Genomic DNA, 18,114 nt, shown 5'->3' on the forward strand with positions numbered 1-18,114 from the left:
CTATGTCAGTGTTGCTGTGTGGCTTTACATTGCTGTAAATAATAGCCACATGATTCTGTGGCTGAAATGATCACACAATGCTCAGAAAGAAATGACCTTTAGCTGAAACACCTGCAAACTACTGCACATATTTTACATGGCAGACTTTGATGTATGGTTGACTGGAGTGTGCTTTCATAACGGGTTCTTCAAAGAGCATGTCAACCGTCTTCTGAGTGCTGTGGGGTCATTTTGCTCCATCGGTCCCGTCTGACTGTATTACCCTTCATGGTCTTTAAAATCCTAATCTCTCTCTCTCTCTCTCTCTCTCTCCCCCAGATTCCTCTTCCAACTACATCAGACAGCTGGAGACAAAAGTGCGCATTCTAGAGGATGACAACAATAAGCTTCTCTCTCAGGTGAGGTCATGTGGCGGACATGCATTGCATTCACCAGCACATACAGTAGTAGCACTCATAGACTGTGTAATTCAGTAGCGTTAAACATCCACAATATCAGTGCATGAGTTGCCAAGACATTCAATAAACCATCAAGACAAAAGAATAAAGCCTGTCCCAACGCTCTGTATATCTACTCTCGTACCGCCCACTCTTCACAGCGTAGAGGCGTCATCATCGGCAAACACATAATATGATACAATGGCGACGGCTACGAGAGCCAACGGTCTCTCTGAAACCATAGATATATATAAACACTAGATGGCTCAAGGCGGAGTTTCTGACGTCGTTCACCCGGCAGCCATCTTACTTCGGGGATACAGTACAGTATGTTCAATGGCAGCTCAAACAGAAACAGTCATAACTCGCTCAAATCTTGACGGATTTACAAACGGGTTGGTTTATTACAAACGTTGTCAACGTGGCTATGATTCAGGACGCTTATCTGCTTAATTTATGTTTTTTATATGAACGTCGTATAAAAGCATATAAGTATGCGGACGTCTCTGACGTTTATAACAAACCAAACCGTTTGAAAATCGGTTGAAAATTGAGCAAGTTATGGTCATTTAAGAGTACATGCCCCATAGACACAATGTTATGTGTCCCGAGGTAAGATGGCCGCCACGTAACGACGTCGCTCTCCATTGGCCAACAGCGCGGGTGAGCTATCTAGTGTTTATATATATCTATGTCTGAAACTGCCTCTTCTTCATAGCGGGGCTGCGTACTGTATGTTTATCCGATGTTTAATTCATGGGGAGCCAGTAAGCTTCAGTAAGGAGCCGTAACGTTGGACCCCGGGGCGGATTGTCAGAGCGGCGCTGAGAGGAGGACGAGGAGAGGAGAGACAAAATGAGTAAAGCGTAAAGCGACAAGTTACAGCGGAGGTTGTGGGAATGGAGGAGAGAAGGTGACACTTCCAGTTCACCCGGAGGTCACGCCTTGGCTTGAGGTGTTGTTTGTATATGGAGTATGAACGATGATCATTTCATTGACAAGGTTCCCTATTTAGGTTGTGATTTATTTGGCCTCTTTGAAATGTATTCATACGTTTATATTATGAGAGTATAAATACTGAGTTAGAAACGGAGGTTGTACCTCAACTATGGGATTTCACAGTGGAATGCTGATCCCAAAATGCAGTATATCAAAAACGGGAATCAAAATCCCCAAAACAGAACATCCCAAATTTCAAGTCAATGGTGGACGCAGTACGGCGAACGTAGCCAATTAGTCTGGAAGTACTCACATTTCATATGTTTTATTAATGGCACAACAAGACGCTCGGTTCGGCCAAGAGCCTTCATCAGGGCAATAACATCACATACTGTAGATTCAACTCAATTTGAAGTATATAATATGTGCTAGAATTGTCTCTTGTACAGTAACTATTTGAAAATATTGTTTTCATTACTCTTGAGTCTTATGTGACTGAACTGCTATCAACTCAGATGCAGTTACATGGATTAGTGTTAGTAAGCCTTTGTATCTCTTTCATTATGCTTTTTTTTTGCCCAATTATCGCTTGGCAGATCCATGACCCTGTGAGTAGGCAAAAGTGCATGTGGGCGGGCACCACTGACACGAAACCCCAGTGATCCGAGAGTAATTATCTCCAAAGTGCTGCAATTAGGAGCTACACCTTGTCTTATAGTGCTTTAATGTCAGGTATCTAATATTAGCCACAGTTTGAGATGACACTGCTTTTAAAATCATAGCTTGACTGAATATTTATTTTTGAATAACTTTGGTAGGCAGGCACCGGAAAGCCAGCTGTGATTTCCAGCAGTGTGGTACACTTAAAATGATTAGCAGCTCCAAGCTGGGAATGGCACACTCCATAAGATGATATTTGAAAAAGTCTGTGTAGTGCAAAGGTGTTACAGAGAGGCATCTTTAAAATAATACAACTTAAACTCTGACCTCCAGTAGTGTACTTTTATTTTATTTTATTTACAGTAACTTAAGAGAGCTTTGCCTCAAACTATCAAGTGTTACACATGCATACTGTCATCCACAATGTTTTCCTTTTCAGCAACGTTTTGCTCATGTCACGGTCTGGGTAACCAGTAATGGATAATAAGTCCAATAACAGACCAACACACAACAACATGTTTCTCTCTCCACAGGCTTATAGCCGGTATAGCTTATCACAGATACCATCCAAGAAGGTAACTCTCTCCTGTGTATGCCACTGATCTTCTGACTTTTCTTGGGACGCCATACTCTGCTGAGCTCAATGGGACCTGCCTCTTCTTTTCCTTGTTCTGTTAGTCTGTATGTCTTTCCGGTGATGGGACTTTCACAGCTGTTATAGCTTGCCGCAAGAAGACACGGACGGTGTTTTTTAATCCACTGCTAGCATGCAAAATAAACAAATGCACAAGGGTGGCACCGGCTGTGTGTGGCCTCGTCCTGGCACGGTGCCTTCTATTTGTTCCCAGCGCTGTTCTGCAGAGCACAGCACAGCGGGGCGGCTTGGTGCAAGGTAGCTTGTAGGTGAATGAATGCTACATTGTGCTTTGGTGCATGAGCGGCACTCGCTTGTCCAGGCTTGTCAGGACGTCTGGTGTGCTGAATAATTGAAGGTACTTGGGGGGCGATAGGTAGATCCCAGCATCCATTATGCATGGCGGACAACTGGCACGACGGTGTGTAATTGAAGAATGTAGGAATTTATGAAATATTTATGAATGTTATCTCGTCATTTTTGTCATTCAGAAATGTTATGTTGTCTGACTTGTTCAGGGCAAGACTTGAAATGAAGTTATCAGAGCCTGCTCTGGTTCATTTAATTGGGTCATACAAATGGTGAATGTGTTAGAATACTATTACTGTAGTGTGATATGATGTGTACGTTGCACAGAAATACAATTTTACCTTTTATGCGGAAGATTATTCCCACGTCACTGTTATGCAACAGCCTGCTTACTGGGGCGTCTCAGTACTCAGGTGGTTTACAACGGATTATCATGCCTCAGTGGACCTATATATTACCTAACAGCCCACGTGGTGGAACTGGCCTTCCGGGGAAGCCTGTGTTGACCATGAAGGAAACAATAGCAGTTTATCAGACAAATGTTGACCCTGCATACCAGGCAGCTCGTCTGATTGGTTACAAAAAAATCATAAAAGGGACTATGGACAAAATGATAAACACATGGCCGTGAACACAGGGTGTGTGAAGTGTGTTGAAATGTGTAGCACTTGGTGTGCCAGCTCTATGGTACTCTATCATCAACAAGAGGGTGCTCGGCATGACTCACATAAGTTAATGATTTATATGACCGATTACCTCCCATCCCTTTACTGAAGCCACATTGACCTTGCTGAAACTAGATCTTAAAATGGCGAGGGACAGATGAACAATGACTGAATTATTGACTAAGGTACAGTATCGGATGAAGTGAGAAACGTATTTGAACATGGATCTCTGCTGCTTGATGTATCATTTGTTACAGATTTTACACAGATCCCCCTTTCTTTGGTGGCGAGCCAAACTGTAAAATACAGAAGTACAATTCATAAAGGACTGGAGGGCTCGTGAGACATACTTTACCTGTAAGCTCCAAACGTTTATCCAACAAACACACTACACTATATCACATTATGTCTCTTAAACGACTTAAAAGGAACATACCACTGGTCTGGCATGTTTACCCATGTTGACTATAACTCACCATATACTTGACATGAATTCACAACATTCTCCAAAAGCATAATGTATGTTTGTTTGATTTCTGAGGAAGCGATTGGACTCCAGTAATTTCACTACAGTATGAAACATCAACTTGCAGAGATCCTCTACTTACAACAACATACTAAATTTCACTCTGCTCGGTATGCTGTGTTGAAAAGTCTAGCCAAAAATGGTCCCTGGAGATACGTAAGATTCATTTACGGGGGGGGGGGGGGGGGGGGGGAGGTTATTGTCCATGACATAAGTGTTTATAGCTAGTATAAATGGTTTGTGATGAGAAGCCCAATGTATTCTTTGTTGTATCACCATGTGATGGCTAACGGTTAGCCGCGGCGCTAACCTACTTGGCTAAGCGCGCTGTGACCGCGAACGCCGGCCCTTTAATGCCACCAGACAGGCGGTTCACGGGGAGAGTAGCACCCGTATATACTGTACTATAGAGCGTCGCAGTCCCGCCCCCTACCATGGCCCAGGAAATGATTCTCCGTTCATTTTCCTCATAGGCATTTCAGAAAGTATTTATTTAAAGACGTTTACGCCGCGGACAAAGCCAACTCCAGTCGTGACAAACAAACACAACATTTTGGGCCGAACAAATAATTACAAAGAAGAAAAACAACAACAAAAAGTGTTGTAACCTGCCGTTTCCTTCTTCTTTCTAATTATTTGTTCGGCCCGAAACATTGTGTTTGTTGTCATGATTTGTCACAACTCGAGTTGGCTTTGTACGAGGCTTAAAAGGTCTTTAAATAAATACTTTTTGAAATGTCTGAGGAAAATGAACGGGAATAATTTAGTTTCATGACGACGTGAGACCCAGAAGTGAATTCCCCGTTCATTTTCTCCATAGGCTTTTCAAAAAGTATTTATTTAAAGACGTTTACGCCGCGGACAAAGCCAACTCGAGTCGTGACAAATCATGACAACAAACACAACATTTTGGGCCGAACAAATAATTACAAAGAAGAAAAACAACAGAAAAAAGTGTTGTAACCTACCGTTTCCTTCTTCTTTCTAATTATTTGTTCGGCCCGAAAAATTGTGTTTGTTGTCATGATTTGTCACAACTCGAGTTGGCTTTGTACGAGGCTTAAAAGGTCTTTAAATAAATACTTTATGAAATGTCTATGAGGAAAATGCATTGGGATTTATTTCCTGGGCCTGGCGTCGTCATGAAAGGGGGCTGGACTGCGGTGCTCTATAGGGCGGCTGTCCAGTATGGGACTACCTCTACCCCACCCACAGTTCATCAAATCATGGCTGTCCAGTATGGGACTACCTCTACCCCACAGTCCATCAAACCATGGCTGTCCAGAAGGTGCTGAAGAAGTGCCCTCGACTCGTTTGTCACGGCCGCATCCCCGAACCCCTCATAACTCAGACAGGAAATGGTGTGTGACGTCCACGGCTCCTTCCTGTCAGCGCCCAGAACATTGTGATGGATGGATGGATGGAGGGGCCGCGTGCTTTAGCCATGAGGAGAGCAGAGGGCCAACTGCCAGCCTGTCTGGCAGACAAATAACACTGTTTGTCTCCATCAGTGTCCAAGGTCAGCTCAGGAAGTTAGCAGACAAGTTTGGCCAGGAGTGGCTGTTTGTTTAGTAGTGGGAGGCGTTTTTAAAAAGTCTCAATTAGTAGCTGATGGCAAGGTTGTAAAGACAGACAGTCCTGGCATGATTTTGTAACGCAGTTTTGTTTTGGTTTTCTATGTTGTCTACTGTGTTTCAACCAGTGATAGCCTCAGCAAATTGCCTTTTAATTCCCTAGACTGAGAAAAAAAATATGACATCATAAAATTATTATTATGCTTTCACATGCTATCCGCTGGGTGAACTTAATCTTGTGATGCTATTGTTTGCACACACACGTACAGTAACAGACCATGTAGTGTGTTAAACCTGACGACAAAACCCAAGCTGCCTGCAGAAAGAACACAGTGATTGAATCAAATCATTGCAGCCTGATTTATACTTAAATATTAAGCATATAGCTGGTGAGAAGATGTATCGGGAACGCTAAAGAAAAGATCAGTGAAGGGCCAACGGAAGGATGAGAAAAGGTTAGGGCGGAACAATGGGAGAAGCAATCGAAGCAGTGACGTGTGCAAAGGCAGGGGGCAACGTTGTAGCGTTTAGACTACAGTACCTCACACACAGACACACACACACACACACACACCCACCCACAGATCTCATTGGGTTATTTATAGCCCAATCTCTTCCGGGCATCACGTGTGCTTGTCACGCGTGCATAGCAGCCCACGCGCACAGCGCGCGCTAGTACGTGACATGAGAAATGTCATAAGGATCGGCGCGCGGTGTTGCTGTGTCACTGCCTATACGGGAGGGAGCGAGGCTACATGCTGCCCCCCCAGGGACACCACGCGTTCTTCTGCCTGCAAATAAGGCTGGATCTCAGGGACACTGTCAACTGAATTCAGTCCATGACCTCACGACGTGATAACAGTCCAGCGCGGTGCAATTGAATTAGCTCGATGGAGTTCAACGACCCCCAAATTAATATGTATTTGGCCATTGATGTGTGTGTGTGTGTGTGTGTGTGTGTGTGTGTGTGTGGTGTGTGTGTGTGTGTGTGTGTGTGTGCGTGCATGTGCGAGCGCGCATGTGAGAGAGCACATGTGCTTGTGTATGAGATCATCCCTTGAAAGGGAGTTAGCCATTATCACACACAATATATGTGTAATATATCCTGTATTTAAACTACACTTTTTGTGTACTCAGCAGTGTAACACAGGCGACCTGCGTGCCCTGAGGAAGGGGACGACCCTCTACCATTCAGAGTCCCAGCTGTCCTCTCTGCCCCAACGCCAGGACAGCATGCACATGGTGAGACATGTCGGCGTGCACGTCCACACACACACACACACACACACACACATCACACACACGCCATCATTAACAGCACAGCTCCAAGTTCGGCTAGTTTCGCAATTATAGGGCTGAAGTGAACACGCACACACACTCTAATGGTTATGCATCAATGATGAGCACCTGGGATGTTGTTCTGCCTACTGTAGGCATCCTCTTCTATAATAGTCAGGTCAAGTTGTAACCATAGTGGCAAAAAGCAAAGCCCGGTCACTACCGACAAACACGCTGGCAGTGTGTTTTGTGATAAAAGTGTTTCCATATACTGCAACGCATGTTTTCATCTTTTTTTTTAAAACGTCATTTTGATTTCAGTTTTCACATCATATTATACATATCATATTAAACAACTGTTCTGTTTCCTTGCAGCTGTATGTAATACTTGGAAAATGCTAACGCACAATTGCACATACATGCAAGCTCATGCGCAGATACACTGTTGCATGTAAACAAACAGAGACAGATGTTTATACACATGCACCATGGCTATGTCAACACACACACACACACACACACACACTACAACAGTAGCCAGGAGTTCATAGGGCGCAGCTGTGCTTCCCCCCCGGCTTGTGCACAGTGGAATCAAGTCAAGTCGGTTCTAATTCACTTTATTTCTAACTCTCCAATTACACCTCCACAGGCTGCCAGCCAGGCTCTCTGTCTCTCCTACGCACGGCAGGAAGTCTAGTGACACGCACACACGCACAGACAGAGACGGAACGAGAAGGCGAGGGAGAGATACGGGAGAAAGACTTAAGGGTTAGTGGGTGGGTAGAGGAGCAGGGATGAAGAGGAGAGAGACAGCGATGGGAGGAGAGGGGGGGCGGGGGGACGTATAAGGGCACAAAAGAAGGGCGAGAAATTGAAGGAGACAGAAGAGCGAGAGAAAGAGTAACTAAAGCCAGAGAGAGAAATTGAAAGCGTGTGAGTCTCCGCTTCTCTTCCTCCAGGCTTATGGCCCTCCCTAGCCCCCGGAGCCCGTTTGAACTGAATCCCACTATGAAAGTAATTATCCTCTCGGATCCACGGACACCCCTGACCCTGCCCGCGTCCGGGGAGGAGAGGCCGGGTAATTGTTTTCTGACTTGTTTAAAGGAGGTGATGCCACCGCCCGGAGGACTCGCTCGCCTCCTCCACAAGTAAATCAATATTGTGTTTTTTAATCACAGGCCTGGCCCACGCAACGTCGTAAGCCCAGAGAGTCAAACACTCCTGCGCTAAAGCGTGTTCAGATCGTTCACCGTTTCCGATGAGGCTTGTGAACTTTGACCGTGCGCGGTGTGGGGTGTGGGTCTGTTCAACGTGGAGGGCGTTTAAGCCTCAGTTATACTTGGTTGCGTGCCAGTGTTGTGCTCAGTAAAATAGCACCTCTGCAAGCTCACAACGCACCACGAATGTGACCCGTCGTGAGCTTGCATATCTGCTGTTTACGACATGCAACACCAGTGTGCAACTAAGTATAAATCAGGTTTTATGCTCCGTGCTCGCCTCCCTGCTTCCAACGTCATCCGTCACTGTGATTCACGAGTGCAACGCGGGGGTTGCGACATGGACTTTGCAGAACGTCCTGTTCCTTCATCAGAGCTAGTGGCAACCGAACAGTTGATTAAAGATGATGATTTATATTGAAAGGTACATCTACAGTGCATGCCATGACATTCTGTTGTTGGCAAACCAGTCTTGTATGTGTTTAATACAGACAGCTTTGATTTTCCAGCTTTGATGCTGACATTTTGACTAAAATGGTAAAAAAAAAAAGAGAGAGAAGAGAACATCATGTTTTTTTCAAGGAGATAAAATGTGAGCTTCGAAATGTATTCCTGTGTGATTTAACTGGAATTTGTGGGTAATTTGTCTAATATGGACTATTGATTCATTTTATTGACAGCCAAGATTATAAAAACACAATTTAGTGGGTTTGGTTAACAAATGTACGTTCATAGGTTCGGTATTTGTAGTATAATTATTTCAAGTTCTATCAATTATGGTCCATGGATGAAATATTCCTTGAGTTGGCAAATTAATTCCATATACAATACAAATATTAGCTGTCTCTTGCAGATTCTATTTGATCTCTCAGGATGATTAGAAACCAATGCACTTCCTCCGGCTCTGACCCATTTGCTGTCCCCATGGAAACCGGTTCATGATTATGGGATGTGTGATGATTGATCGGCTGCTTTCTGATGTGGCCTGAGTTCATGCATGCATGAGAGATGGCCCTTGTTGAGAGAGGGAGAGAGGGAGAGATCAACAAACAAACCGAGCCGCCTGCTTGATGCTCATAAACACTCAAGTTTTGACAATGTTTACCTCTTTGAAGGTCTAAATCGGGGTCCATTTTATTCAGGGGAGGGGACACCATCCCCCACATTGTACTGCGTACGTAGCCTGGAGCCGTCCGAATGCTTGTTCTGTACATCACAGGCCACACCAGGAATAAACTGGAAATCCTGTCGTCTGTTGCTCGTGGGACTGTTTGCATAGAGTTTCAAATCATCAGACGGGCCGGCAGCGATTTACATACTTTTACTCCAAGTTCAGTAACTCACACAGCTTGCTGGAGACTCACTGCTGTAATTTAGATACATGCTGTGTGTGCTCATATTTAACGAAGGGCTTGGTGGTCAGGTAGATACATGCTGTGTGTGCTCATATTTAACGAAGGGCTTGGTGGTCAGGTAAGCTGTGTGTGCTCATATTTAACAAAGGGCTTGGTGGTCATATCAGGTAAATTGTTGGTTATGACCCGTTCATTTTCTCTGACATCCACCAGGATGTCTACATCAGCAAGGTTGGGTGGAAACTGCCCCCCCCCCCCCTCCCCCTCCTGCTGCCCCTTACTCTATGTTAACTCTATTTTTACAGCGGTTTGAAAAGGTTATCAGCTGTTTACTGATAATAAGGAAACAGTGACTGGACAAGGTGTAGACAGGCTATAATCATAAATATCTTGTGGGTTACTACAATAACGTATGGCCCACTATGTGGTGTTTGGGTGAATAGCAAGTTGGCAAAGGTCCAGCACATTTGACTCTGAGTATCATTAGTTCTTTTCCACAGTGTTATTGGACCGGATGGGTCCAGACTAGGCCCTAGAACTGGGACCTGCATGGGTCTGTGTGGGAGGCGGACCAAGTGCATGGCTAGTGAGCAGACAGAATTGAGGGCAGGCTAACGGAGCCATGAAACTGTGTCTAATGCACAGTCCTGATGCCAGGTCACCCTGAATGGAGCCATTGTACGTGCCCCCCACCCCAAGTTCTCTGTGTACCTCCAACAGAGAGCCACTGTCTGTCTGGAACTCACCAGGGAACGGGTGTTGAGATGAGGCACCCCCTCCTCCCCGGGGTCCATTGATGGGCTCACTGCTTCCATCGCAACAGGTTAAATCACACAGAACTGGTGGCACGTCGCGTAATAAACGTGAAACTAGAAAACTAGAAAGACACTCCGAGAGATGCTATGCCTGCGCCACATGCTCTGTTAAGTGTCAGTCTAACCCTTGTGGCCCTTGTGTAAGCGTGGGCATACACTTTGACCTTGGTGCTGTGACCTTGACCTTTGGCAGATTTGGGGAAACAAACTGAACAGTAAAGGTCCTGACCTACTTACTCAAATTTTAGGTTTTTAATTCAGATTAAAATTGTACAAGTTATGGCTGTAACAGACAAACAGACAACAAGCAAACAAACAAACAAACGGGGGCGATTACATCCGTGGGGTGGGGTGGGGTGGGGTTCTTGTGTTGTAAACATGAGGAGAAAAGGACAATTGTGTTGGGTTTGATGGAAGAACTGTGGTGTATATAGCAGTGGTTCCCAGACTTTTTCATGTCAAGGACCCCCAAATTGACACTAATTGGGCCGCAGACCCATTTGAAGAGATATTCATTTTTACGGCTCTAGCAGTGATTCTCAATCCGTTTAATTTCAAGGACCCACAGTTTGACATTTCTATCTCTGAGAGCCCAATTTATATTGTAAAATCAATGTTAATTTAACACTAATTTGTAAATATTTGTTAATTTGTACACTCTCAGAGTTACAGACCCATAAGGGTCCATTTGGTTCCAAACTATCCTTTAAATGTTTTTGTTTTTTTGGGCTTTCACCTTTATTTTATATATTTTATGGAGGGACAGACAGTAGGCTGACAGGAAATGGGGAAAGAGATGGGGGGGGAAGACATTTACGGCAGTAAAGGCCGTCGGGATCGGGAGTCGAACCTGCGGCACACTGCCAGACTGGATTACCAGCCAAGGTGCCTGGACCATTGAGCCATGGCCCAGGCCTTCCAAACTATCCTTTAGCAGGCGACCCCCTGGAACTTCCCTTTGGGAACCACTGGTATATAGAGACTGTTTCATCGTGACGCGTGTCTGTCTGTCTCTGCATACTTTCTCATGAATAACTTACCATGCCTATAAAAAAAACACATCCTGATGCTGACATTATCTCTCTCTCTCTCTCTCTCTCTCTCTCTCTGTGTCTCTCTACCTCTGTCTCTCTCTCTGCTCAGGGCACAGGGCGGCTGCCCACCAGTGAGTCCTCTCCTGCCACAGGTTACCTGTCCTGTGTCCAGAAGCCTGAGGCAGTGGTGCACGCCATGAAGGTATGATCATGGGAAGGAGAGATTTGAGAGCCCTATACTTCAAGTGGTGTGTGTGTGTGTGTGTGTGTGTGTGGGGGCTTCAAAATATACACACAGTATCAGAGTAAAAGTATGGAACCTTTTCAAAAAGAGTCGATCTACAAGCTTACAAGAGGCTGACAGCCGATCTGCAAGTTCACGGTCACAACACTAATTTTTGAAAAGCTGCAGTGCAAAGTAACTATTAAGTAAATTACATTTGCCTCTTATATAGTGGAGCAGAAGTGTTAATTATCAAAAATTGGAGTGAAGTAAATGTACTTCAAGAGTACAGACAGTACTTGTGTAAATGTCCATCACTGATCATTACCATTCTGTTGCTAACTACTATATGGTCGCATGCTCACTGCACCTCTCTATTTAAGGGGTAACCGGAATGCTCGCCTTAAAACACGCTCACCCTCATTTTTTCCCTCCGACCTCACGGCGAGAGACTCGGTGGGGAGGTTCTTGTATTCTTGTATATTTGTTTTACTGAGAATAGGGTTAGAAATAAGTTTAGGGTTAGGCATAGTATTACTGGGGTTAAATTTAGGAATAGGGTTAGATTTTGGCACTGTTTTACTGAGGTTAGGGTTAGGAATAAGGTTATATTTAACCGTTTAAGCATAGTTTAAATGGGTTACGTTTAGGAATACCAGACTGAACAGTTGCGCCGACTGTACAACTGTGTTTTAAGGCGAGCATTCCACTATTCATTTAAGGTTGTCCACTACAGTTTGCCATTTGCCTCACCATAATGACCCTTAATGTCTACCCTGTACAGTGCAGTCACATACTCATACCTGAACTTTGAACTTCTATGGGAATTTTCAGTGCAACGGGTTGAGAACAGTTATTATACACATTATAATGATGTAGTCTTCACATCGCTCATGTCCAGTGACATAAACACTGTGTTTTATATTTCTCAATATGTACAAAACGTTATTTTAGACACTGAAATATGTCTAATATATCTTTTACACATTATTTGTCAAAATGTATTTACCGGTCCACCGAATTTTTTATATTTTGAAACGGGTTTGAGGTTATGCACATTACTTACTTTCTGTCCACCGAATTTTGTATATTTTGAAACATGTTTGAGGTTACATGTTAGATGTGTCGATGAGTGACTACAAATCCTAATCCTGGTTTGTGTGTCTCCATGGTCAGGTGCTAGAGGTCCACGAGAAGATGGACAAGCAGGTTCCTGAGGACTATGAGGAGGATCTCAGTGAGAAGGAGAAAGCCATCGTTCGGGAGATGTGCAACGTAAGTACAGACCTCAGCCTCCCCTAGTTTTAATTCTCTTGTCTCCTAAGCTTTCCTAAGCTGTTCTTCTTTTATTTATTTTTCTTCAGATGCTTTCAAAGCATATCTTTGACACAGTTGCCAATGGTTAAAGAAAATATGAAAAGCCATCCTTAGTACTGTAGGTGTAACGCCATGACAAGTGCCACTGGAAAGTGAGGGGGAAAGGACCTAGTCGGGGCATACGAAATGGGTGGATGGATGGATGAATTATTTGATTTTGTTGTTGAACTAAATGTACTTGATGGCATCAATCCAATGCAAAAAGAGCTACATAAATAATGCAAAATAAAAATTGTTAGCAGCATACAGTAGGTACCAATAATACAAACTGTAGGAAAAGTGAATGTACCCCCCCCCCCCCCCCCTCTCTCCAGCTGAGAGGGGAGGGGTATAGGTGGGGAAAACTATGACTGTTGTAATTATTGAAAACTGGTCTCAATTGCTCGATTAACCGAAGAGGCCATAGATGGAATAATCGCAAAGAAAATAATCTACCGTTGCAGCCTTAGAGAATTTGGTCAGGTGTCCTCGACAATTATGAGTTCAGGTAATCGGCATACTGTAAATAACACTTTGAAGACCTCTGCTGTCTTGTGTCAGGAATGCGCTGTTTCATGAAGAAGGCTACGAAGTCACATTCAGCTCTGCAAGTCTGTAGGTCGATCTGTCCTTCGTTCAAATCAGATTACAGGCACTTTTTGAGGTCACCATCGTTTAATAAGGAAGCCACGTTTGGGGCAGGCAAGGAACAACACTTGTGGTAGCAGTGGTCTGTAAGCCCCCCACACACCCAAACCACTTGTGCCGCTGAGGGAGCTGTAATTGGAGGTCCTACTAACGAGAAGCTAGTAGTTGAGCTGTCAGAGCAATTACACTGAAGAGGCAGGGAAAAGAGCACCCTCCTCCTCCCCCTCTATACAACCCCTTCCTCCATTCTTTTCCCCCTCCATCCACCCACTCCCCTCCTCTGTCCCTCTGTCATCTCTGTGGTGCTGAAAGGGACCGGTCCCTGGATAAAAGGTTTACTGATTAGAGAGAAAGAGAGAGAGAGAAAGGGAGAGAGAGATGGGCTATCAGGAGGTATGCAACAGGCCTGGAATCTCTGGAGCACGCCACAATGGCACCTCTGTAATATCACTGGGGTCTCCCCTGGGGCCCCACTTCTTTCACAGAGACCTTCGTGCACGGAGGCCAGAGGACAGAGTCCTTTTCTTTTTATAGCATTTGTTCCACTTTATTTAGATAGGACAGTGTAGAGAGACGGGAAACCTAGGGCAGAGAGAGGGGGGGGTATGCGAGTCACGATCATGGGAATCTGATTCAAACTTTGAGTCTTTGCGATTCACAAGGTATACACATGGTCAGTGTATTCAGGGCCGTGTTAACATCAGAATGGGCCCTAGGCAGGGCCGTGTTAACATCAGAATGGGCCCTAGGCAAAGCCCCATCTTTGGCCTTTTACAAGTTTGGATCGTTAAACTGCAGTTTACAGCAGCATAATTACAGACAGACACAGTGTTAACTGATTGAGCCACCAGGCACCCCAGAGCTCTGTCTTAGCTTAAAGTAAAAACAAAACAAAAAAACATTAAGTATTTCTGTCTTGGAGAAGATACTTTTTTTTCTGCCTGACTTTATTATTTTTGGTCTTATTCTCATCTACTGTATTTCACCACCCTTCACTCTCCATCTATATCTCTCTCTCTCTCTCTCTCTCTCTCTCTCTCTCTCTCTCTCCTCCTGGCCGCAGGTGGTGTGGAGAAAGCTCGGTGATGCAGCGGGATCAAAGCCATCCATAAGACAGCACCTCTCCGGGAACCAGTTCAAAGGGCCTCTGTAGCACGGCAACCAGAGAGAGGGGAGCAGGATCTATTTACCAGAGTCCACCTCATATTACTGCCTACACTACCCAACATGCCATGCTCTCCATACAGCCCACAACACCCAGCAGCACTCCTTCACACTGCACATTTAAGACTGGACAAGATAAAGAGCCAGGAATCCATACCACTCTACATAAATACACCTTTCTTTTGAACGGAAAAAGTGTTGACAATTGGCAGCTAGTTTCACTGATTTGCCACTTTCATCATTTGATTTTGGGGGTCTTTGGGCTACAGAATGATAATCTCTCCAACAGTCAGAGAAACCCATCATACATAAGCTATGAATACACAGATATACTGTAGTCCTTAAGATTCTAGCTATCATGTTACTTTAAGCTAGCGCTGTTCCATGATCTCATCCGTATAACTCATGAGGCCAGTGGGTCTCTCATGTTAAGGCAACACTGTGGCGATGTCAGAGAAGGTTTTCATAGCGTTCCTCCTATTAGACAACCTAGCCCTTCTGCCACCCACCTCGCCCCCTAGTGGTCAATGAGTATAACTAGCATTAGCATTGGAAAGTGTTAACTAAAGTGGAACCCACTGTGACCCTAGCGCCTTTTGCTCATGAGACGAGTCTATTAATACTGCAGGTGAGAGATCACTGTTAACTTGTGTATATTATGTATAAAACCATAGCACTACTTTGATGTTATTGTTGATTTTACTCATCTATTTTGTATTCTAGCGTGGCCATGTGATCAAAATATGTTTAGTTTGAAAAGCACATACACAACCGGACCATGAACAGGGTTTCTATGTTTTTGTTTTGTTTTTTTCCTGTTTTGTAATGACATCTTTTGCTTGATTTTCAAATGACTTTAATACAAATTGTCTTTCTCTTTGTAAACTACAAATCATGGTCATCCCAAACTAAACCATCTCGATGAGACATTAGGGACAGTTTTTTTGTGTTTCCGTTCATGAATCGTCAAATTAACTAAAACTGTATGCTGTGTGCATGCTCGACAATCATGTTCTCAGGTTGGGAGGGATACAGCTTTACCTTCGCCCATCTGTGACTGGATTTGTGTGTGTGTGTGTGTGTGTGCGTGTGTGCGTGTGTGTGTGCATGTGTGTGCGTGTGTGTGTGTGTGTATTACTATTCTTGTGAGGATCAAATGTCCCCACGGGTATACTATAATTTGAGAAATGGACATTGGCAGGACCATCCTGGTCATCACAAGATAAGTGGTTGTTTTATGGTTAAAGTGGATTTTTAGAATTGGGTTTACAATTACAAAAATATCAGACTTTTAGAGGTTAGGTTTAGGGTTTGGGGTATGATTTCATTCACATGATTGATCACTTTTTCCTTGCACTTTTTGACCATGTTTTGTTTTCATCACTTTATTAGTCAAAAATGTAAACGGCACGGAAGTATGTTCTAAAAGGATAACACAAAATGTCCTGGGGACTTGTTTCCATTGTGGGTTAAGACTTTTCCCTGTTTTAGTGTTGGGCAATGTCACACACTGGAAGATTGCGGATCTACAGGACTGGCGTCACAAGACTGCATGTTGCAATTGTGAGGTCTTGTAGATCTATTTTTCGAGTTTCAATGCTGTCCTAAAATGATGTCACGAGTATAGTAATACAAACGTGTGTGCGTGCGTGTGTGTGTGTGTGTGTGTGTGTGCGCTTAACAGTGGTCATGGAACTGTAGTGTCTGCCTGTGTTTTCTCTCTTAAATCCTGGTTAGAACACGGTTGCAGACCGCAGGAAGACATTTGCTGCATCCATACGCAATGGGTCCGAAACTTTCTCATAATTCTTCCTGTCTAGTTCATTTTAGTTATAAAATGATTGTTCATTTTAGTCATAAATAGTGGTTAAACCACTTTAACCGCTATTTTAGGCACGCCATTAAAATCTTTTCAAAAATGGCAGATCTACAGTAGATCTGTTATATTTGAATAGCAGAAGTATGAAATGGGGCTTAAGTGAATAATAGTAAATTGGATTTTAGTAAAATTGGATATTTTGTTTTTATTACAAATTCAAGTGTAATCATTTTTAATGATGCCACGTTATGGATCCAGCAGCTGTGTTTCAGCAGGGCATGTTTATGAAAGATTCATATTTCTGTTTGTTTATAAAAATGTGCGAGATATGTCTTCCCTTAGATGTCTTCGGGAGAATAAACTAACATTCTAAATGTATATTCCTTGATGTCAAAATGAACAAGTACTGTTAGTCAAAAGTATTTATTGTCCGTTTCAAATAGCGATTGGGAGGGCTAATACCTCATTTATAGTCCATTGCATGACTGGCAGTTGCCAAAAGAATACATTCTCTTTGGCAAGCGACGCCAACGTGCAATAGTGTATAAATCAAGCTTAATTGGGCTGTTTGGGGGGAGGGGGGTGCTAATTAATTGATGGTTTAAAGCTCTCCCATTTCCTGTTTAAGTTGTTCCAAATTAGAACATTTTTGTGAGGCTGCCTTCCAGCCTAACTCCCTCAAATAGTGGGTCTAAAAAGCTAAAAGTACACAATACATATCCTGGGAGTTAATTTAAAGGGATAGTTCATTCCCAGAATTACTTTATAGATTACTCGCCCCCATGGAAACTTGAATTCATGGATATTCTTTTTTGTTTTTGTCACATTCCTAAGCTATAAATCATTGGCTTAGGAATGCAACAAAAACTATATCCATGAATTTCATTCATGGGGTGAGTAATCGATAGAAAAATTATTGGTGAACTTAACTATCCTCTGAGAGTGTACAAATGTTACCAAATGGGGGTCCATTTGGTAACATTTGTACACTCTTGGAGTTGCGAAATGATAAATTAACAATGAGGATGTTATTGTGTATGGGTTGTCAAAGTGTCCTTTTTTTCTAGGAACTGATTTGAAGCCATGATACAAATGTTTGATTACTTTAAATGGCATTTGATTTGAGATGTGCCACATTTTTTTCTGCATGTTTTGATTTGGAACCTGTTTTATTTTTTTTAAATGTCTCTAGTACATTTTGTTTTTCTGTATATGTATGAAAACCAGGATACAGAATCCTAGAATCTACAGCATAAATGTCAATTGAGTACCACAGACGAATAACAGTCTAAGTCCACACTATTGATCCATAATATATAAATGATAGATAAGGGTTCAGGACAACAAGGCCTTTTCGTGGAGGGGTCAGTCTGAAATTTGGACTTAGACTGTTTTTCGTCTGTGGTACTCAATTCCTGTAGTAACTAGAATGACTGTGTCACTTCTTTTTGACAAGAATCA

General features: G+C 43.4%; 1 protein-coding gene across 2 annotated transcripts in view; it reads left to right on the forward strand.

The window, feature by feature from the left end:
* ccdc85cb (coiled-coil domain containing 85C, b) overlaps nt 1-17,912 on the forward strand; it is a 64,264-nt gene extending 46,352 nt beyond the window's left edge. Inside the window, exons 3-8 of one of the 2 annotated variants that reach the window (XM_079526952.1) lie at nt 319-398; nt 2,570-2,611; nt 6,882-6,986; nt 11,553-11,645; nt 12,843-12,941; nt 14,734-17,912. In XM_079526952.1, the coding sequence (XP_079383078.1) occupies nt 319-398; nt 2,570-2,611; nt 6,882-6,986; nt 11,553-11,645; nt 12,843-12,941; nt 14,734-14,823 (509 nt within the window). In that variant the 3' untranslated portion in view covers nt 14,824-17,912. The remainder of the gene's footprint in view (nt 1-318; nt 399-2,569; nt 2,612-6,881; nt 6,987-11,552; nt 11,646-12,842; nt 12,942-14,733) is intronic. The other variant, XM_079526953.1, reaches the window with a different exon arrangement.
* The last annotated feature ends 202 nt before the right edge of the window (nt 17,913-18,114 follow it).

This window comes from Electrona antarctica (genome assembly GCF_951216825.1).
Source record: "Electrona antarctica genome assembly, chromosome: 17".
NCBI lineage: Eukaryota > Metazoa > Chordata > Actinopteri > Myctophiformes > Myctophidae > Electrona > Electrona antarctica.